Source organism: Panthera onca, chromosome A1, assembly GCF_046562875.1.
Source record: "Panthera onca isolate mPanOnc1 chromosome A1, mPanOnc1 haplotype 2, whole genome shotgun sequence".
Classification (NCBI taxonomy): Eukaryota; Metazoa; Chordata; class Mammalia; order Carnivora; family Felidae; genus Panthera; species Panthera onca.
The window spans coordinates 190,918,497-190,942,516 of record NC_138339.1 but is presented as its reverse complement, the minus strand read 5'-3'; the positions used below and the strand labels follow the sequence as shown (position 1 = coordinate 190,942,516).

Genomic DNA, 24,020 nt, shown 5'->3' with positions numbered 1-24,020 from the left:
ACAAAAGTAATATACAAAACTCTGTTGCATTTTTATGCACTAATAATGAACTATCAGAAAAAGAAATTAAGAAAACAATCTCATTTGCAGTTTCTTCAAAAAAGAATCAAATACCTAGGGATAAATTTAACCAAGGAGGTGATAAACTTATACATTGAAAACTGTAAGACATTAATGAAAGAAGTTGAAGAAAGCATAAATAAATGGGAAGATATTCCATGCTCAGGGATTAGAATAATTAATATTGTTAAAATGTAATACTGACCAAAGCAATCTACAGATTCAGTGCAATTTTTATCGAAATTCCAACAGCATTTTTCACAGAAATACAACAATCCTAAAATTTGATATGGAACCACAAAAGACCCTGAACAGTCAAAACAATCTTGAGAAAGAACACATCATGCCCCTTGATTTCAAACTACTACAAAGCTATAGTAATCAAAACAGCATGGTATTGGCATAAAAACAGATATGTAGATCAATGGAACAGAATAGGGACACCAGAAATAAACCCACATCTATATGGTCAATTAACAAAGGAGGCAAGAATATAAAATGGGAAAGGGACAATCTCTTCAATACATGGTACTGGGAAAACTGGACAGTCACATGAACAAAGAATAAAGCTGGACCAGAATCTTACACCATACACAAAAATGAACTCATAATGGATTAAAGATTTGAACCTAAGACCCAAAACCATAAACCTAACACCCCTAGAAGAAAACATAGATGGTAAGCTTCTGCAGTTCTTTTCTTGATAGTAACAGCTTTTTAAAATGGCACATCTTAAATATTCCTTTGCCCTTTCCCCTGGCATAGGAATGTGAAATACAGTAAGACATGTAAGTGCTTTTCTTTCATCAGTGTTCCTCATGTGCTGAAATAGTAACTAGCCAAAGATGAATAGCTACTTTCTTCTAGGGGCACTTGTAATTCAAAAGAACATAAATCAAAATCAAGTTAATCAAGCTATGCAATCCATTATATTATTTCTTTGTGCTATGAAATAGTGGTTAAATCCACAGCTGGAATACCCCCTTATCAAATAAAGACCCTAGTAAAATCAGCGTACTTGTTTGAGAATGACACATGAAATTATAAAATTCCATTTAACCTATTTCACACATAAGTTTCTTATTCAAATTCGAAAACGTAATATTTAAATTCCGAAGTTCTTGATCAGTGAATTCTTAATCAGTATAGTAGAGTATATAGGCTAAATTTACACCAGCATCATTCATTACTTGAGAACTAATAAAATTAATGAACTAGCACTAAAGCAGGTAGATTATTTCTTTAGGCAAATATATAAGGAGCCATATAATAAGTTATTTCCAGAGTGTTTAGATAAGTTTAATTATCTGGGTGTGGAAAAAAAGTTAACATAGCAGTCCTAACTGCTTATACTTTAAAAATCCTTCTTGGGGGCACCTGGGTCACATAGTCAGTTAAGCATCCGACTTTGGCTCAGGTCATGATCTCACTGTGAGTTTGAGCCCTGCATCAGGCTCTCTGCTGAGAGCTCAGAGCCTGGAGCCTGCTTCAGATTCTGTGTCTCCCTCTCTCTTTGCCCCTTCCCCACTCACGCTCTGTTTCTCTCTCCCAAAAATAAAAAATAAATACATTTAAAAAATTAAAAATCCTCCTTATAGTGTTGGCCCTTAGTTGGCATCTGGGCACATGGATTTCAAGAAGCTTCCTACCACTAACTGGTATGAGTGGTTCAGTGTCTAAACTGTTTGTACAAACAAGATCGTTTTCTGCTTTTCTTCAAGAGATTGAAATTTAGGTATGTGCAAGACAGGGAGTAATATGATCAGACCCCAGTAGAAACCCTGGGTGTTCAATCTCTAATGAGTTTCCCTGATTGGCAACATTTCCCACTATTTGTCCCACCTTGTTGTTTGAAGAATTAAGCACATCCTGTGTGACTCCACTGGAAAAGGAATCTTGAAAGTTTACATCTGGTTTACTTAGCCCCATGTCCCTTTTCTCTTTGCTGGTTATGCTCTGTATCCTTTCACTACAATAAATCATAACCATGAGTATAACTACATGCTGAGTCCTGGGAGTTCTCCTAAGGAATTACCAAAACTCAGAATGGTCTTGAGGACTCCCAACACAATCCCCTAATCTACTTTTACAAGAATCATTCAATTTGATGATTAGTTGTGTATACCTCAATATAGGGAATGACTTCTACAGGCATTACTAATGAAAATGTTGGGATTCCCTAAGCACTACAAATCAAGAAATCTACACAATTGATTTGAATTGTAACTTAAGAGTGTGGTTACAGTGGTGTAACCAATATTATGAACCATTGGTAAGAAATTCTCTTTCAGCTGTTGTCAGGATGTTATCTAAGATGACATCCTGACATTCTATTAGGTGGGAGCCCTGGGCAAAATTCTGATCTCTTTTGACTAAATTATGCTTACCTTGAACTGTATGTTTTGCTTTTATTATATAGTGACTCTAATGAGTGGTTGAGGGTTTTTTGTTTTTTTTTTTAAACTAGAAAACTAATAGTCAAATTACAATCCAGTCTAAACCACTGTACAAGATAGTATCTTATACATGTTTCTCTGCACTAAACTCAGCTATACTATTTTCTGACTCGTAATTTTTTTAAGTTTATTTATTTTGAGAAAGAGAGAGAGAGAGAGACAGTGCAAGTGGGGGAAGGGCAGAAAGAAAGAGAGTGAGAGAGAATCCCAAGCAGACTCTACACTGCCTGCACAGAGCCTGATGTGGGACTCAAACCCATAAATCATGAGATCATGACCTGAGCCGAAACCAAGAGTCAGATGCTTAACCGACTGAGCCACCCAGGCGCCCCTGTTTTCTGACTCGTATTTTTAACATGACCTAAATTCCTCAGTATTTTTCTAACTCTTTTACTGTTTATATTACTGCCAGACATTTCAAAACTTTTCAGATGAGGCATGCAGGAAGGAACTTTTCAGATAAGCTGTACAGGAAGGGAGAAAAGAAGTACTGAATCTGTAAAACATCCAAAGAAAGATTAGTGGGAAAAAAACGGCAAGCAGTTAACACTGGAAAATGGGAACCAAAGACTGAAAATTCTAAGTGATTAAACACTTTTAAAATCAAGGCAGCATGTTGGAAGTTTCATTTCCTTTAAATAAATATGACTCTTTTACCTTTTTTCCTCATAAATCTGATACTTATGTTAACTTGTCAACAGCAGAATATATGAAGACACTTGGGTTTATGCTTGAACTCAAGGCAATTCCCTTTTGGAAACTAAAAGTTCATTAATACATATTCCGACTTAAGAATACATTTTCTTTTTCTCAAAAGTTTACATACATTTAAGAGCAAGTGTTTGAAACTTGGAACACATTTTTCCACAGAAATGTTATTACAAACAGTGGTTAATTCCCAGGCATCCCAGTAAACTCAATAAACTCATAAAGAACAAAAGTAGACATTTGTAATGAAAATGGTATAAACATGAAAAGATGCTCAACGTCACTCCTCATCAGGGAAATACAAATCAAAACCACACTGAGATACCACCTCACCCCAATCAGAGTGGCTAAAATGAACAAATCAGGAGACTATAGATGCTGGAAAGGATGTGGAGAAATGGGAACCCTCTTGCACTGTTGGTGGGAATGCAAACTGGTGCAGCCACTCTGGAAAACAGTGTGGAGGTTCCTCAAAAAATTAAAAATAGATCTACTCTATGACCCAGCAATAGCACCGCTAGGAATTTACCCAAGGGTTATAGCAGTGCTGATGCATAGGGGCACTTGTACCCCAATGTTGATAGCAGCACTCTCAACAATAGCCAAATTATGGAAAGAGCCTAAATGTCCATCAACTGATGAATGGATAAAGATGTGGTTTATATATACAATGGAATACTACTTGGCAATGACAAAGAATGAAATCTGGCCATTTGTAGCAACGTGGATGGAACTGGAGAGTATTAATGCTAAGCGAAATAAGTCAGGCAGAGAAAGATACCATATTTTTTCACTCATATGTGGGTCCTGAGAAACTTAACAGAAGACCAGTGGGGAGTGGAAGGGGGGGAAAAAAAGTTACAGAGAGGGGAGGCAAACCATAAGGGACTCTTAAATACTGAGAACAAACTGAGGGTTTAAGGGGTGTGGGGGAGAGGGGAAAGTGGGTGATGGGCATTGAGGGCACCTGTTGGGATGAGCACTGGGTGTTGTATGGAAACCAATTTGACAATAAATTATATATAAAAAAATAAATGAACACTTAAAAAATAAATAAACGTTAAAAAATAGTGTAAAACCCTATTATGAAAAAAAAACCTTGCCTTTTAAATTCAAAAGTTAAAATTAAACATGCAATTTAAATTGAAACTAGCATAACCAATGTTACACGGTGAGCAGGGCCTCACTTTGGTCCTCTGCATATCCTTAAACATTGCAAATGGGGAGGGAGAAGTGGAAGATTTTGAACTCAGGTGGGTGGGACTTGGAGAGACCCTATGCACAGTCTGGAAAGGAAAGTACGTTGTATGTACCCAGACTGGGGTGGGGGTGTTTTCTACTCTGATTTCTGGGAGTACAAAGATGTTGGTACACCATAGGAGAGTAAAAGGGATGGAAAGGGGATTTTGGCTTCTCAAAATCCTAGAATCATTAACGTGCTACTATCTAGAGCCGGGGTAACAGGGTGTATCTCTGGGCTGCTGGTAAGCATGAATGACCAGTTGGCTAACTCCTCTGGCAGGGGGGACCTAAGTACCCAGGTGGGTAGCCGCAGGCTGTGGATCTGAGCATCTCTAGCAGAGAAGCAAAGTGGATTCACACAGACCTGTGAAAATGCTGACGGTGTGAAGAAGACATAAATAACCAACATGGAAGATCAGAAGAGGAGACAAATGTGTAAGAGATGTTTCCTGCGTGGCGCCAGCCAACGTTAGCCCCAACTGGGCTCACCGTCTCTAAAACATGGCTAGGCCTGTGTTTGATGTATTTCAGGTTTGTCTATCCTGCTTTGGGGAGGCACTTCACAAGTAATCCTCATTCTAAACACTACACATTTGTTAAATTAAAATAAGAAAATATTATACCATAAAAAGAATTATAAGAATTTTTCAAAAGCATATTTAAAACAAATATTTTTAAAACTCCTGTATTTTTGGGGCGCCTGGGCGGCTCAGTCGGTTAAGCGTCCGACTTTGGCTCAGGTCAAGATCTCACAGTCTGTGGGTTCGAGCCCCGCATCGGGCTCTGTGCTGACAGCTCAGAGCCTGGAGCCTGTTTCGGATTCTGTGTCTCCCTCTTTCTCTGACCCTCCCTGTTCATGCTCTCTCTCTGTCTCAAAAATAAATAAATGTTAAAAAAAAAATTTTTTTTTAAAATTAAAACTCCTGTATTTTTGGGGCACCTGGGTGGCACAGTCGGTTAAGCGTCTGACTCTTGATTTTGGCTCAGGTCATAATCTCAGTTCATGAGTTCAAGCCCTGCGTCAGGCTCTGTGCAGACAGCATGGAGCCTGCTTGGGATTCTTTGTCTCTCTGCCCCACCCCGCCACCTCTCTCAAAAATAAACATTTTTTTAAAAATCTTATGTTTTCAAGTATTTTAAAATTTTTTTTAATGTTTATTTTTGAGAGAGAGAGCATGAGTGGGGAAGGGGCAGAGAGAGGGAGACACAGAATCCAAAGGGGATTCTGTGCTGAGCTGTCAGCACAGAGCCCCACGTGGGGCTCAAACTCACGAACCGCGATATCATGACCTGAGCCCAAGTCGGACACTTAACTGACTGAACCACCCAGGTGCCCCTCCAGTATTTTTTTTTAAACCATACTTATTTATCATGAACCATAAACTTAAACAAAATAAATTTTTTAACTTGCTCTTCTTCCCCCTCTCCAGACACCCTCTCCACTAATGCTTACAAGCTGGTAGACATCCTTCTGTACGTTTGTAATTTTCCACTAAGTATTCAAATACATATGAATTTGAATAATTCATTTTTTATGTCATAAAAATATGTACTAATAATATCTCAAAAGCAAATCTTAGTAGATGTATGATATGCTATATAGCATAGAGAGGCCAAATTTATTTAACCATTCACTTATTGACAGGTATTCACTTTTTTCCTTTGTTTTGCATTTTTGCCACTGGAAATACTACAATAAAACTCTTTATACATGTATTTTCTGTTATTCAAGTTTATGCTCACTCACCCCAAATATCTCACCAGCTTATGACAATAAAAGTTGGCTTCTGGTTCCCACCACTGCCTAACGCAAGGTGGGCTATTATTACGAGGCATTTGCCTCCAGTAGTGATTCAGGGATCCATCTTACGGTTTTGCTATCTTAGAGTCCTTCATTTCCAGCAGGAAGGATGTGAGAGAACTTGGAAGATGAGAAGGATTTTTTTAACTAAAATTCTTTATTTCAGTGTATTGACACAATGTTACATTAGTTTCAGGCGTCGAACATAGTGACTTGACAAGTCTGTATGCTACGCCATTTTCACAAGTGTAGCTACCATCTGTCACCATACGATCTCATTGACTATTCCTTATGTTGTGCCTTTTATTCCTGTGACTTAATCATTCTGTAACAAGAAGCCTGTATCTTCCACTCCCCTTCCCCCATTTTGCCCATCACCACCTTCCCTCTCCTCTAGCAGCCATCAGATAGTTCCCTGTATTTACAGGTCTGATTCTGCTGTTTATTCATCTGTTATGCTTTTTAGGTTCCACATCTGAATGAAATCATATATTTGTCTTTTTCAGTCTTATTTCACTTAGCAGAATACCCTCTAGGACCATCCATGTTGTCACAAATGGCACAATTTCCTATTTTATGGCTGCATAATATTCACACACACACACACACACACACACACACACACACACACACTTTATCCATTTGTCTACTGACAGACACTTGGGTTGCTTCCATATTTTGACTATTGTAAATCATGCTGCAATAAACGTAGGGGTGCGTATATCTTTTCAAATTAATGTTTTCATTTTCTGTCGGTAAATACCCAGTAGTAGAATTATTGCATCATATGGTGTTCCTATCTTAAATTTTTTGAGGAATTTCCATACCGTTTTCCACAGTGGTCATCCCAGTTTATATTCCTACCAGTGGTGAGTGGGAGTTCCTTCTTCACATCTTCATCACTTGTTATTGTCTTTTTGATGTTAGTCTTTCTGACAGGTGTGATATCTCGTTGTGATTTTGATTTGCATTTCCCTGATGATTACTGATTTTGAGCATTTTTCATACGTCTGTTGGCCAGAAGATGAGGATTTATGAGGAAAACTGGATGTGGCTTAGGATGCTTCTGCCCAGATTCCATTGGCTACAACCCAATCATGAGATCCTTACCTAATTGCAAAGGGAGGCTGGAAAATGCAGTCTGCCTGTGAGGGCAAACAGTGGAAATGGATGAGCATTCAACCACTTTTGCCAAATACCCCTTTACATACTCGTAACTTTATTTCAAAGGGTTTATTTCTGGACTGACATTTCTGGACTATGAAATTGCTACATCATGTGCGTGATCACTTTGCAAAAGACCGTAATAACTCCTATTTCTGTCAGCGGAGTAAAAATGCTCAGCACCATTCTTGCTGTTCTAAATCTCCCCTCTTGAAGTGCTAAAAGACTAGAAACTGAATTGACTAGATTCTTATGTCAACAGGGTCCTGGTTTACCTTCCACCAATGAGAGGCATTCCTGCTGTGACATTAGGAAGGACAAAGAAAGCAAGCAGCTTTTATTTCATTGCACACGTGGACAGCAGAAATGGCACATGCACCGGCTTCCAAGTAATGTTCTGCATTGTGCAGTTTATTGGCAACGGTTTGGCCTGAAATTCCTGCACCACTGGATTTCTAGAAGCCAGGAGGAACTTCTACTGACTTGTTTCCTTAGTCTGACAGTTTAGGGAGCAGATCATTTCTTATATAAAATCTCTTCCTACTTGAAATATTTAAAGTAATTTCTTTTCTAGACCAAGAAGTAACTTCTACATCAACCCAGCATGTCTTTTGTCTTTAATGACCTTTTTTCCACATATAATTTTTTACTTCTTATATTTTAAATGTATCTATGTTGTACATTATAGTTGTGGAGTTGTTTACCTTAGTTAACATAAATATTTTGTAAAACTTCTAAATTTTATAAAGTCATTTAATCTATCTGGAACTTACTTTTGTCTACATTGTGACAGCTAGTATAATTTATTAAATAAATAACATGTTCCCATCCAACTGAAATACCATCCATGTCCCAAATGCCTTGATCGATTTCTAGGCCACCTAGTATATTCTAGTGGTGTAGTTGTTTATTCCTAAGCAATGCCATATAGTGCTAATTGCTTTGGCTTTATGAAATATTTTCACAACTGCTTTATAAATCTAAATTCAACAGAAATCATCTAACACAGTAATTTGTGCTACCAGGTTAACTCAGTTATATAGAGAGCTCAAAATAAAACTTATTTTTCTATCTCTGAGCATGTACTTGAACTTCCTATAAATGTTAATAACAAACGACTGTTTTAAGGCAGCAATGGTCATTCCTAACCTGATCTAAATGCTTGAGAAGGAGCAGGCTCACTATTCTCACCGATTGCTGTTATTATAAGTGAATACTGAAAAACTGAATTTGAAATGTTATAATAATCAAATACTACCTTTTAAAAAATTTATACATATTTTATATATAGGACTCCACAAAAGATTTTGTTTATATAATGGGTAGCATTATTAACAAAATTTAAAACTCTTGGTCTAAGGGCGCCTGGGTGGCTCAGTCAGTTAAGTGTCCGACTTCAGCTTAGGTCATGATCTCACAGTCCATGAGTTCGAGCCCCGCATCGGGCTCTGTGCTGACAGCTCGGAGCCTGGTGTCTGCTTCAGATTCTGTGTCTCCCTCTCTCTGACCCTCCTCCGTTCATGTTCTGTCTCTCTCTGTCTCAAAAATAAAAAAATATCAAAAAAAAAAAATAAAAAAAAAAATAAAAAAATAATAAAACTATTGGTCTAATACATAAACTTGTGTTGCCTTCAAAATCAATCATTTAACTCTGATTTTTTATTGAGATATAGTTTACAAAACAGAGTTCACCCTTTAAAGTGTTCAATTGAATAGCTTTTAGTATATTCACGAAGTTTTGCATTGACCACCACTATCTAATTCTTGTTTGTGTGATTTTTTATTATTAAAAAATAGAAAAACAAAAGTACAATTTTCAGTCAATAAATATCATTGGATCCATATACAGTTTGTTACAGAAAGTGAAGTCCATGATTTTAGAATGATGGCCACAGCTTATCAACCAAGTAATCAGTTTTCACACAGTTTCAATAACTGCAGCAATTTCCTTGAACTGTCTGTAGAAATTCTGCAGAGAAAAAAGGAAAATATTAACTTTGCTTTTAGAGGATAGGTTAAGTAGTTCTTTTACTTATATCTGACCACTAGAGGCTATAGGACATATTAAGTTTGTATGTTAATGTCTATATCACAATTATTATTGGAAAGTTATACAAAACAAACAAATGCAATTTGCAAATTGCAAGCAAAATTACTATTGTAGGGTTGGATAATTAGCTCATGATTAAACTTTTCAGAGGAGCACCTGAAAGGCTCAGTCAGTTAAGCGTCAGACTCTTGATTTTCAGCTCAGTTCATGATCTTAGGGTCATAAGATTGAGCCCCCCATTGGGCTCCATGCTGGGTATGGAGCCTGTTTACAATTCTCTCTCTCTCCCTCCACTGCTCATGCTCTCTCTCTCTCTCTCTCTCTAAAAAATAATAACAAATAATAAAAATAAAATAAAGCACAAAACAAAATTCTTTTGAGATTATACCAGAAAGCATTATTAAATACCCAACATTGTACTAGGCAATGAAGATAAAAACAAAAATGAGTTTGGGGGGCACCTGGCTGCCTCAGTCAGTACAATATACAACTCCTGATCTTGGGGTTATGAGTCTGAGCCCCATGTTGGGTGTAGAAATTATTTAAAAATAGAATCTTTGAAAAAAATGACAGTTTGGTTTCCAGGCTTCAAACCACTTTAAATTTAGTGAAAGAATGTATTTCAGAATGATAGGAGCTGCCTTGTTTAAGATATGGGTTTAGTGGGGTGCCTGGGTGGCTCAGTCGGTTAAGCGGCCGACTTCGGCTCAGGTCATGGTCTCGCGGTCCGTGAGTTCGAGCCCCACTTCGGGCTCCGTGCTGACAGCTCAGAGCCTGGAGCCTGTTTCAGATTCTGTGTCTCCCTCTCTCTCTGACCCTCCCCCGTTCATGCTTTGTCTCTGTCTCAAAAATAAATAAACGTTAAAAAAAAAAAAAAAAAGATACGGGTTTAGTTACAATAAGAGAAACCCAACAATGACAATGGTTTAAATGGTAGAAGCGTATTTCCCTTTCATTTAAAAATTAAGATGGTGGGGCGCCTGGGTGGCTCAGTTGGTTGAGCGTCCAACTTCGGCTCAGGTCACGATCTCACCACTCGTGAGTTCGAGCCCCGTGTCAGGCTCTGTGCTGACAGCTCGGAGCCTGGAGCCTGCTTCGGATTCTGTGTCTCCCTCTCTCTCTGCCCCTAACCCACTCACATTCTGTCTCTGTCTCTCTCAAAAATAAATTAACATTAAAAAAAAATTAAAAATTAAGCTGGCATGGTTGTCCTCCTATAAAAGTCATCTTTTTTTCCATCTCCCAAATCTCTAATAAGAGAGGGAGCAAGCAAATTCTCTTTTCCTTTCTTCTCCTCTACCCACCAGGAAGCTAGGAGGCAAATTTGAAACTTAACCTCATCAATTAGGATACTCTCTAATGACTTACATATTTTCATTTTCCTTCTTATTTGGTCTTAATTCTCTATTTTACTACTTAAGAATATATATATTTCATTTTAATTTATATGTAAACTCATTATGGAAAGAAGTTGGATGTCACTATTTCCTTTTTTTTTTTTAAGTTTATTTATTTATTTTGAGAGAGGAAGAGAGAGAGTGCAAGTGGGGAAGGGGCAGAGAGAGAGAGGGAGAAAGAGAATCCCAAGCAAGCATGAAGCCTATTTCAAAGTTAAGATTCATTTAGCTTATCATTCTTGAAATAAAGCCTAAAAAGAATAAGAATAAAACAGTTAAATGCAAAGGAAGTATCCTACCAGAGAAGACGAAAACGTCCTAAATATATTCACAGAGGAGCACTGTGAAAGTGATCAAATGTGACGGTACACAAATTCAGCATTATATTGAAAGTACTGAAATTTATCAAGTTCCCAAAGAAAAAAAATTTAGATCTTTTGTGTGTACTAATAAATACACATCAAAACAACTGTAAATACAAACAATTAAAATTTTCCCTCAAGAAAGATTGCATGTTTAAGTAGCAATTACAGAATCAGGAACTACAATTGAATGAGTGAAATCACAAACCTGAAACTGTGGAATTGTCATTTCAAAGGACTTGTTCTTCACTTGGCCTGAATGATCCATCACCTTCAGCAACACTGCAACGTAAGGATACTTGAGAGATCTGCAACTGTCTGAGCTCACTGCCATCCCCAGTTTCCACTGAAAATCTACAAGCTGTAATGAAACATTACAGAACAATACAGTGGTAATAACAATGCCATGAATGCAGATATTTATTCAGTTTTACTGCTCTCACATTGAACTTTTAGTTTCAATGCTGGTCAGAGTAAAAGAAAATATCTTCATTTAATACTGTTATGGGAACAATAATCAAATGAAAATGGAGAGAGGCAATAAGGGATATAAAGAGCTGGAAAACAATACTGTCATAATTACAACAGTAAACACACACACGCACACACACACACAAATCTTCACCAGGTATAAAATGGAGGTAGAAGGAAGATGTGGTATTCCTAGGTTTCCTTTCATTTTGCTCTGGCGGTTAAGGGGACTCCCAATGCCTTGTGGCCTCTCTTACCTCACTTTCCTGTTCCACATATGCTTTCTCCCATCCCACAACCCAAAAGTCCTGAAGTGGAAGGTGAGTTAAATACCATCTCCTTATGTGACTGAGACTCACATGGGAATCATTCCAGTTTCCTTCTTCACGAGGATCCTCAGCCTAAAGCCTTACACTGACATAAACACTGGGTGATAAGGTGGTTTTAGATTTCATCACTGAGGATGATGAACACTTGTCAGGTGAGGTGCTATGTAGTTTACATGTATTCAATGCCTCACTGAATCATCATAACATCATAGGCTATTATTTCTATTTTGCAGATGACAAAGCTGAATTTCAGAGAGCTTAGATAACGTGTGCAAGGTCACACATTTCTGTGATCAGAACTGAAACCAAAGTCTGTTTGACTCCAAAGATTACTGCTTATTGACTACTAGCTGTCTTTACTTTGAATCTATTTTCTATCAGTGACTGCTCAGTGTTGCTGTGGCATAAAACAAGATTGGACAAATGCAGCTCTTAAAACTGACTCTAAAACAGCAGACTGTGAGTAGAGGAATTCTGTTTCTTGTTTTCAAAGCTTAGACAAGTAAATGGTACACAGCAGGCACTCACAAAAAATACTTGTTGACTACTTTTTTTGAGAGAGAGAGAAGGCAAGTATGCATGTGCACATGAACAAGCACTTGTGTCGGCGGGGGGAGGGGCAAAGGAAGAGGCAAACAGAGACTCTTCAGCAGGCTCCACGCACAGCACAGAACCTGATGTGGGGCTCAGTCTCATGACTGTGAGATCATGACCTGTGCCGAAATCAAGAGTTGGATGCTTAACCAACTAAGCCACCCAGGTAACCCTTGAATGATACTTTTTGCTGCCAAATTAATGCTGATAGGACAAAAAGCTTTCCTTGTTAATAAATCTCTTTTTATAAAATTTGGGATCTTTTATAAACAAGACTTATCTATATACCGCCTAGACGAGACATGCTCCAGAGGTAAGAAGGCAAACAGACTGAAAATGAAGGATGGAAAAAGATATTCCATGCAGATAGAAACCAAAGAAAGCTGAGGTAGCTATGCTTAATACCAGACAAATAGACTTTAAAACAAAGACTGTAATAAGAAACAAAAAGGAAGTTACATACTGATAAAGCAGTCAATCCAACAAGAAGATATAACGTGTAAATATTTATGCATCCAACATAGGAATACTAGATATACAACGCAAATATTAACAGACCTAGAAGGAGAAATAGACAGCAATATGATAGTAGGAGACTTTAATACCCTTCTTATATCAATGGATAGAACATCCAGATGGAAAATCAATAAAGAAACATCAGCTTTAAATAACATGTTAGCCCAAATGGACTTAACAGTTATTTACAGAACATTCCATCCAAAGGCAACAGAATACACATTCTTCTCAAGTGCACATGGAACATTTGCTAGGATCGAAATCCTCTAAGGCATCTCTTTCAACCACAATGGTATGAAACTAGACATCAATTACAAGAAAAAATCTAGAATATCCACAAATATGTGGAGACATAACAACATGCTACTAAATAATCGACGGGTCAAAGAAGAAATGAAAAGAGAAATCTAAAAAATACCTTGAGACAAAGCAAAATGCAAATGTAGCATGCCAAATTGTGTGGGATGCAGCAAAAGCAGTTCTAAAATAGAAGTTCATGGTGATAAATGCCTACATCAAGAAACAAGAAAAATCTCAAATAAATAAGCTAACTTTACACCTCAAGAAAACAGAAAAGGAACAGATGCCCAAAGTCAGCAGAAGAAAGGATATAACAAAGATTAGAGTAGAAATAAATGAAATAGAGACTAAAAAGACAATAGAAAATATGAAGAAAACTAAAAACTGGTTCTGCAAAAGACAAAATTGAGCATTTTAACTTAAAGATTAAAAAAAAAATTAAGGCTTTAGCTAGACTTACCAAGAAAAAAAGAGGAAAATAAAATCCAAAATGAAAGAGGAGATGTTATAAGTGATTCCACAGAAATACATAGGATCATAAGATACCACTGTAAACACTTACATACCAACAAATTGAACAACCTAGAAGAAATGGAAAAATTCCTAGCAACATACAAACCACCAAGCATGAATCATGATGAATTAGGAAATGTGAACAGACCAACTACTAGCAAGGAGAGTGAATCAGTAATCAAAGACTTCCCAACAAACAGAAGTCAGAGACCAGATGGCTTCACTGATGAATTCTACCAAACATTAAAACAAGAATTAATATGAATCCTTCTCAAACTCTGCCACAAAACAAGCAAAACAAAACAAAAAACCAGGGAGAACTTTTCCAAACAAACTTATGAAGCCAACATTACCCTGATACTAAAAGGAGACAGGTATGCCACAAGAACAGAAAATTACAGGCCAATATTCCTGATGAACATAAATGCAAAATTCTCAAAAAAATATTAGCAAACTGAATTCAACAGTATATTAATAGGACCATATACCATGATCAAATCAGTTATTCCAGGGATGCAAGGTTGGTTCAACATCTGTAAATCAGTCAATGTGATACACATTTAAAAAAAATAATAAATAAATAAATAAAATAAAAAATAAAAAGATAAAAGATAAAAATCATATATAATCATCTCAATAGAAGCAGAAAAAAGTATCTGACAAACTTCAATATCCATACATAAAAAAAAAACAACCTCTCAACAAAGCAGCTATAGAGGGAATATACCTTAACATAATAAAGGCTATATATATGTATATGTGTGTGTGTGTGTGTGTGTATATATATATATACACACACACACACACACACACATACACATATGTGTATGTGTGTGTGTGTGTGTATATATATATATATATACACACACACACACATACACATATGTATACATATATGTACATATATGTGTATGTATGTGTGTGTGTATATATATGTATATATACGTATATATATATGACAAATATATGACAAGCTTACAACTAACATGATACTCAATAATGAAAAGCTAAAAGCTTTTCCTTTCAGATCAGGAACATGATGATGATGTCCACCCTCACCAATTTTATTCAACATAGAATTAGAAGTCCTAGTCAGAGCAATTAGGCAAGAAAAACAAGTAAAAGGCATCCAAACTGGAGGGAAAGAAGTAAAACTGTCACTATTTGCAGATGACATACAAAGGAAACCTTAAGGATTTCATTAAGAAAGAATAAATAAAAAATAAAAATTAAAAAAAAACTGGTAGAACTAATAAATTCAATAAAGTTGTAGGGTACAAAAGGAATACATAAAAATCTGTTGCATTTTTATGCACTAATAATGAACTATCTGAAAGAGAAATGTTTTCTCAATTTCTCCTTCAGATAGCTCATTAGAAAATAATACCATTTATGATTGCATCAAAAAGAATAAAATACCTAGGAATAAATTTAACCAAGGAGGTGAAAGACCTACACACTGAAAACTACAAGACATTAATGAAAGAAATTGAAGACACAAATAAATGGAAAGATATCCTGTGCTCATGGATTGGAAGAATTGATGTTGTCCTTACTACCCAAAGCAATCTACAGATTCAATGCAATCCCTATCAAAATCCCAATGATAATTTTCACAGAAATAGAAAAAACTCCTAAAATAAGTATGAAAGCACAGAAGACCCCAAAGAGCCAAAGCAATTTTAGAAAGAACAAAGCTGGAGGCATCACGCTTTCTGGTTTCAAACTGTATTACAAAGGTATAGTAGTTTTAAAAGTACAGTATTAGCATGAAAAAAGACACACAGGTCAAATGCAACATAATCGAGAGCTCACAGAAATAAACCCATGCATATAAGGTTAATTAGCTTATGACAAAGGAGGCAAGAATATACAGCAGTGAAAGGACAGTATCTTCAATAAATAATACTGGGAAAACTGAACAGCCACATGCAAAAGAAGGAAACTTGACCACTATCTTATACCATACATAAAAATTTACTCAAAATGGTTAACGACTTGAAAGTAAGACCTGAAACCATAAAATTCCTAGAAGAAAATGTAGGCAGTAAGCTCCCTGACACAGAAGTCTTGGCGATGATTTTTTGAGTTTGACACCAAAAGCAAAAGCAACAAAAGCAAAAGTATACAAGTGGGACGACATTAAATTAAAAAGCTTCCGCACAGCAAAGGAAACCACCGGCAAAATGAAAAGGTGGGGTGCCTGGGTGGCTCAGTCACTTGAGTGCTGGACATCAGGTCAGGTTATGATCTCATGGTTCCTCGGTTCAAGCCCTGCATTGGGCTCCCCACTGACAGTGCTGAGCCTGCTTGGGATTTCTCTATCTGCCCCTCTCCCACTCTCTCTCTCTCAATAAATAAATAAACTAGCAAACAAACCTTACCAAAAAGGCAACCTACTGAATGGGAGAATGTAACTGCAAATCATAAATGACAAGGGGTTAATATCCAAAAAATGTAAAGAACTCATACAACTCCATACAAACAAACAAACAAAAATCGGACTTAAAAATGAGCAGAAGCGGGGGTGCCTGAGTGGCTCAGTCAATTGAATGACCGACTCTTGGTTTTGGCTCAAGTCATGATCTCAGTTTATAGATTTGAGCCCCATGTCGGGCTCTGCTGTCAGTGTACAGCCTGCTCAGAATTCTCTCTCTCCATCTCTCTCTGCCCCTTGCCTGCTCATTCCTCTCTCTCTCTCATTAAATAAACTTAAAAAAAAAAAAATGAGAACACTAAATAGACATTGTCCCCAAAAAAAGACACCTAAATCGCCAATAGGTACATGAAAAGATGCTCAACATCATTAATCATCAGGGAAATATGTGTCAAAATCATAATATCACCCACACCTGTCAGAAATGCTATTATAAAAAAAAAAAAACACAAGAAATAAGCGTTTATGAGAATGTAGAGAAAAGGGAACCCTCATGCACTGTTGGTAGGAATATAGATTGGTGCAGCCACTATGAAAAACAGTATGAAGCTTCCTCAAAAAATTAAAAATATAACTACCAAATGATCTAGCATTCCCACTTCTGGGTAGTTATCTGAAGAAAATGAAAACACTAATTCAAAAAGATATCTGCATTCCCATGTTCATTGTAGCATTGTTACACTAACCAAGATATGGAAACAACCTAAGTGTCCATCACTGGATGAATGGATAAGGAAAATGTAGTATGTACAAACAACGGAATATTATTCAGCCATAAAAAAGAATATGCAACAACATAGCTAGACCTTGAGAACATTATGCTAAGTGAAAAAGACAGAAAAAGACAAATACCATATGATGTCTTACATGTGGAATCTAGAAAAGAAAACTAAGCACATAAAACAGAGCAGGCTGGTGGTTGCAAGAGGGGGTTGAGGGAGTGGGAGAAATGGGTGAACTTTTTTATTAGTTTAAATAAACTGAACTTTTAAAAATTTAAAGTTAAAATTAAAGGAGGGATTGGTGGAGACCAAAATTCTCTCCCGTCTCAGATGCGCTTTGGGCTACTCTGCTACTATAATAAAGCCAGGCTAGTGCTATAGAAGGTTAACATCTTTAATAGGTAAAAAGACTGTGTAATTCCATTTTAAATAAAAGTTTTCTATGTAAAAATAAAGGAGAAGATAACAGAAGAACTACAAATGGTTAATAAACTCATGGAAAGGTACTCACCTTCATTAGGAAACAGAAATGCAAATTTGAACCACAATAAGATACCACCACACACCTACCAAAATGGCAAAATCTTTAATCTGCCAATTCCAAGTACTGGCAATGAAGTATGTGTCACATGCTATCGATGGAAGTCTAAATTGGGCTAATTGTTTTGGAGTATTGGTTTTATCTAGTAAAACCAAAGTTACGTATACCTCTGATCCAGCAATTCAATTACTAGAGATATATCCTAGAAAAACTTGTGCATATGTACACAGAATACATGTATGTTCTGAGCAACTATATCCCTAATAGCCCTAAACTGAAACCACCCAAATATTCATCAGTAGTAAGATGGATAAATGAAGTATATACAGCAATGAACTTCAGCTACACTTAACACCAAAAATGTTGAAAGAAACAAAGTCAAAAGTTATGTGATTCCATTCACTTAAACTTGAGAAATAGGAAGTATAATATTAAGGTTGCATACACAGGTGGGAAAACTATACATAAAGGTCAGAACATGATTATCACAAAAGGATCGTCATTACCTCTAGGGAGGAGGGAAGGGAGGGGTTTGATTGGGGAAGGGCATGTGGTGGGCTTCTGGGATACTGGTAATGCTCCATTTCTTGAATTTGATTGTGGTTACAAAGGTGTTCACTTTAAAATTATTCATTAAGCTGTCCACGATAATGCACTTTTTTTGCCTATGCTATCTTGTAGGTATCAGGTGTGGGAAGTGAATATAAATCAGTGAGTTCCACATTTCTGGTTGAAAGGAAAATTTTATTGTACAATACAGTGACCAAGGGAATGCTTTACAGAGGGCATAAGCTTTCAGCTCAGTTTTGAAGATTAAATACAACTGAATATGAGAGGAAAATGTGTTTTCTTTATATATTCCATAAATATACATGTAACAAAAAAATAAATGTTTAATAATATTTAGCTGAACCAACTAGAGATGGAGATAGTCAGTATCTGGTATAAGAGATAGAGCATTGGGGCGCCTGGGTGGCTCAGTCGGTTAAGCGTCTAACTTCGGCTCAGGTCATGATCTCACAGTTCGTGAGTTCGAGCCCCACATCAGGCTCTGTGCTGACAGCTCGGAGCCCAGAGCCTGCTTCAAGTTCTATTTCTCCCTCTCTGCCCCTTCCTCTCTCGTGCTCTGCCTCTTTCTCTCAAAAATAAATAAAAATTAAAAAAAAAAAAAGAGAGAGAGAGATAAAGCATTTACGTGCCTTAAAGGGGAAGGCTCCTATAAGGAAGTATGGAATATAAAGCTGACAAAAGAAGTCAAGAAGCCAATAAATCTTTTCGAATTCTGAGTTTTCAGAGGTTTTTAAAGTATTCTCGTATACTTGATCTCATGGGAAATATATCATATTAAGTCATTTAAATGTTTCCTGTATGCAGTGGGGACTCACTGAAACTTTTCAGTAAAGGGAATGATATGAAAGTATTGATTAAAAAACATTCATCTGGTGGCAGCAGAATACAATAATCCAGGTGCCTGATTATTTTAAGTGCCTGAACTGAGGGGGTAAAGGTAGGGTTAAGCTGACCCTTAAAGAATGAATCAGTAGGCCTTGATTATTTTCCTCATAATTATGGGAGAGATCCAAGACAACTATGAAAATCCGAGTGCGGATGATGAGAATTCTGATATCATGTATCAATTAGGACTCTATATTTCCAGTCCAAAGGTATTATCAAGTGGTGATAGAGGATATTTAAATAGCAATGTTCAGTAAGTGGCTAAAAATCCAGAAACAGAATTTGAGTTCATGATTAGACATACAGTTTTTATATTAGATCAATGGTGATACCCATTCTTAAACTTATTCGGCCTGTACAATTCCTTGTTGCTTTCCTGTATACAGGAAAATGGTACAGAAGATCATTACCTATTTGACTTCGTCTGAAATAAAACTACGGATTATTTAGACCATTTCAAACCGAAAAGCAATTAAGGAATACAATGTTGGAATCCACTGATCATTGCAACGGTGAAACAGGCAGGTGAGGAAATATGAAGAACTTACTGTGCAAAATGAGTATTCCTAAATAAAAAAAAGCTGGGGTTAGGTTTATGAGATGAGAATTTTTCAAATCATGACCTGAACATTTAAGTGCAAGTTAAAAGCAAATTATAGGGGCACCTGGGTGGCTCAGTTGGTTAAGCATCCAACTTCGGCTCAGGTCATGATCTCACAATTCATGAGTTTGGGCCCTGTGTCGGGCTCTGTGCTGACAGCAGCCTGGAGCCTGCTTTAGATTCTGTGTTTCCCTCTCTCCCTGCCCCTCCCCTGCTCATGCTCTGTCTGTCTGTCTGTCTCTCTCTCTCTCTCTGTCTCAAAAATGAATAAATGTAAACAAAAAAAAATTTTTTAAAGCAAACCTTCTAATAAATGTGGTTTAGCCTTAAATAGGAATTAACTGTATCAAGGATTTTAATAAGAAAAGAACAAAAGAGAAAAATCAGAACAGAACATGCTTCCATTAGAGAGAATATTAAGAATGAAGTAATATAGCCCAAAAACTCTTGTAGAATTACGAACGTGAATTAAAAATGAAAATGTACAAACTAGTACATGAGTAGTGAAAAAAATATGAGAACATCCCAAAGTAAAATGAATACAAAGAAAAAAAATCACAAAACAAACATAGATAGTGAAAGATAAACAAAGACATTAGCTGTAGTCAGTCACACTTAAAATTGATATGGTAGCTGCAATTACTTACACAAAACATCATATAAAAATTGTCCATAAAGAAAAAATATCGATAAAGACCACTTCGGTTTAAATTTAATTTTTATTTTGTCAAAATACGACATAAAATACTAGAAAAACAATCATGTACAACTCCATCCTAGAAACTATTTTCTTATTCCTGTATCCCCATTTCTAGTCCTCATATGTAATTTTTACAGAGTCATAAAATACACACTTCTATGGCCTCTCCTTTTTTAAGTGAAAGTTTGCCAAAGGAAGGAATGCTAAGTATTCTGCACACATTAATCTCTCTCAAAAGTATTGAAAGGAAAAGACTGGTCAAACAACTCATCCAATGATCTCAAACTAATATAGCTGTTATTCCAACCCTAATTTGTCTGATGCCATATTCTATCCAGTTTTCATTATGCCTAGCTGCAACATGATTACTATCTGGAATTAAATTAAGTTGTAGTAGGTCAAGAAAGTAAATTGGTCTAGGGTGGCATGAGAACATTTACCATCTTCTAAATGCTAAACCTGAGCTGTCCAATACAGCAGGCATTACCCAAATGTGACTATTTAAATTAATAAAATAAAAACTGTTTTCAGTTCCTCAGTTGTGCTAGCCACATAGCAAGTGCTCCACGGCCACATATGGCTACTGCTCCCATACTGGACAGTGCCAACCAACATAGAACATTTCTGCCATCATAGAAGTTCTATTGGACAGCGCTATGCCACACCCTGTGTTTACATGTGTAAAGTGATCAAGGCAGGAGTTATTAGCAAATTTCTACTTAAGAATTCATATTACTCTAGTCCAAGTATACATTTTCCAAGTCATTAGTCTTCCTCATTTTCTTAAAGGATTTTTTTTTAAGTTTATTTGTTTATTTAGAGAGAGAGAGAGAGGACATACACACAAGCGGGGGGAGGGACAGAGAGAGAAGAGCGAGAATCCCAAGCGGGGATTTGGTTGCAGTGACAGTGCATAGCCTGAACCTGAACTGGGGCTGGGGCTGGATCTCACAAACTGGGAGGTCATGACATGAGCTGAAATCAAGAGTCTGACGCTTAACTGACTAAGCCACCCAGGCTCCCCCTTCCTCATCTTGTTTACAGGCACCTTCACCCATACTCTTTTTAATGTTCTCAGTAGCACTCATCATTATCTGAAATTATCACGTTTCCTTATTTATCACCTGTCTCCCCAAAAAATGCAAACTTCCTAAGAGAAAGAACATTATCCATCTTGTTTACTACTGAATCTACTAGAACAGTATGTGGTACAAAGCGAATGTTCAAATAAGTATTTGTTGAACCAATATGTTTGGAACTGCTCAGGCATGTGGTAACTGGTCTCTAAAGATGGCTTCCAACAATTAGTGTCACCCCTCCCTGTACATACATGTCACTCCTCATATTAAGTGGAGCTTATTCTCCCCCTGCAGCCATCTGAGCTGTCCCTGTGATTGCTTTAAGCAACAGAGTATGACAGAAGAGGCTTTCTGGAATCTTTGAGCCTAGACCTTAGGAGAACTGAAAGTGTCTGCCTCCTTCTTCATGGAAGGCTGACTCTTGGGACTCTCCCTCTTGGAACCCAGCTACCCTAATTTGAGCAGCCATGTAGGAAGAATCAAGTCACTCCAATTATTAGCTCTGGCTGAGCTCTTAGCCGAAGTTATCACTAGCCATGTAAGTGAGCCCCTTCGTTTCTGGCTCAATCACACTCCTAAATGACGGGGAGTAGAAGCTAGCTAAGTCCAGGTAACCCCCAGAGTCTTGGAAGATCATTAAACTGTTGTTTCAAGTCACTGAGTTTTTGGTAGTTTGTTACACAGCAATGATAACTAAAGCAGTGTAAACATAATCAGCTGAGAATAACTTTGTCAATAAACTTAACATTTATTCGTTAATGACATCGAAAATTCATTCTCATGGGCAGAAGACATGAACAGGCATTTTTCCAAAGACATCCAGATGGCTAACAGACACATGAAAAGATGCTCACTCACCATCAGGGAAATAACAAATCAAAACCACGAGGAGATTCCACCTCACACCTGTCAGAATGGCTAAAATTAACAACACAATAAACAACAGGTGTTGGTAAGGAAGTGTAGAAAAGGGAACCCTTTTGCACTGTTGATGGGAATGCAAACTGGTGCAGCCACTCTGGAAAACAGTATGGAGGGTCCTCAAAAAGTTACAAATAGAACTACCCTACAATCCAGCAGCTGCACTACTGGATATTTACCCAAAGGATACAAAAATAAAGATTCAAAGGGGTACATGCACCCTGATGTTTACAGCAGCACTACCAACAATAGCCAAACTATGCAGAGTCCAAATGTCCAATGACTAATAAATGAATAAAGAAGTTGTGGTATATATGTATAATGGAGTATTACTCAGCCATCAAAAAGAAGGAAATCTTGCCATTTGCCACAAAGTGGATGCAGACAGAGTGTATTATGCTAAGTGAAGTAAGTCAGAGAAAGACAAATAGCATGTGATTTCACTCATATGTGGAATTAAAGAAACAAAACAGATGAACATATAGGAGGGGGGAGAAAAGAGAGTGGGAAACAAACCATAAGAGACTCTTAAAGATAGAGAACAAACTGAGAGTTGATGGAGGGAGGTGGAGGTGGGGTGGACTAGATAGGTGATGGGTATTAGGAGGACACCTGTTGTGATGAGCACTGGATATTGTATGCAAGTGATAAATCACTGACTTCTACTCCTGAAGCCAATATTGCACTTCATGTTAACTAACTAGAATTTAAATAAAAATTTGAAAAAAAATTCTCATAATCATATAAATCTGAAATATATTAGTTTCTAGATATTTTGACAAAAACAGCTAAAAGATATTTCATATTTGGTTAGTGAAACCTGTTAATTACCTCTGAGAGATGCTAATACCTCCAATAAAAATACAGAAGAACAAAGCCTTTGCCATTAAGCACGTTCACTACTAATAAATTCATAGTACATATGCCCTCCAACACCAGGTACACATCATCTTCCCTCAAAAGTGTTTTTCATCCTCATGTCATGTCTACTGATGAATGCCATTCCCCTAGTGTCACGGGTTTGAAATGGTGGTAAACTGATTTTTCTCTCTCTTACTCAAAAAAAGTAAGAATTGATAGGTATTCAAATTTTATTTCAGAGAATGCCAACATTTATTCCCTTCTTCCGAGTCTCACTGCTATAGAGCTACACAAAGTTGTTTTTGTTTTTTTAATCTTGCCTTAAATTTTACCATAGCCTCCTAATTAGTTTCTCGCCTACAGTCTTTGTTGGCTCTAATCCAGATTAGAGTCTCCAAATACTGTTTATAGATGAACCAAATCTAATAACACAGGTCAAAACTTGTAAAGTCTACTGTCTCACGAGTTAGTTACCAACCGGGCACTTGCGTCGTTGCCCGAAGCAATCCCAGTTTTCCCACCCATATCCAAAAGGGACTGCCTCCCTTCTTTAGATTCTCATTCAGTCTTTACACTTATGCTCATACTGCTCATCCTTCTTGCAACAGAATTCTCAAACATCTACTTCAAACTCCTCTCAAAGTCTACCTGCTCCATGAAGTCTTCCCTGGGTTTACTCAACCTTTCTATGAATATTCCTGTCATTTCTTACACTCGACCATTTAGAACATTCTACCTTG

At 36.9% G+C, this 24,020-nt stretch overlaps 2 protein-coding genes across 2 annotated transcripts in view; one reads left to right on the top strand and one right to left on the bottom strand.

The window, feature by feature from the left end:
- The window catches only part of UCHL3 (ubiquitin C-terminal hydrolase L3), a 101,202-nt gene that overhangs the window by 19,080 nt on the left and 58,102 nt on the right, over positions 1-24,020 (top strand). The window lies entirely within an intron of this gene.
- On the bottom strand, positions 9,071-11,601 carry COMMD6 (COMM domain containing 6). Its single transcript, XM_060636961.2, has 2 exons — positions 11,449-11,601; positions 9,071-9,400 (listed from the first exon to the last, which is right to left on the bottom strand). Exons 1-2 carry the CDS (start codon positions 11,572-11,574, stop codon positions 9,350-9,352), a joined length of 177 nt encoding a protein of 58 aa, XP_060492944.1. The 5' UTR covers positions 11,575-11,601; the 3' UTR covers positions 9,071-9,349.

What these genes read in the sequence shown, in the direction of transcription:
- COMMD6 (XM_060636961.2), bottom strand. Translation starts at nt 11,574, where the DNA reads ATGGCAGTGAGCTCAGACAGTTGCAGATCTCTCAAGTATCCTTACGTT. An exon ending in TGACAATTCCACAGTTTCAG is followed by an intron (nt 9,401 to 11,448) that starts GTTTGTGATTTC and finishes TTTTCTCTGCAG; the next exon opens with AATTTCTACAGACAGTTCAA.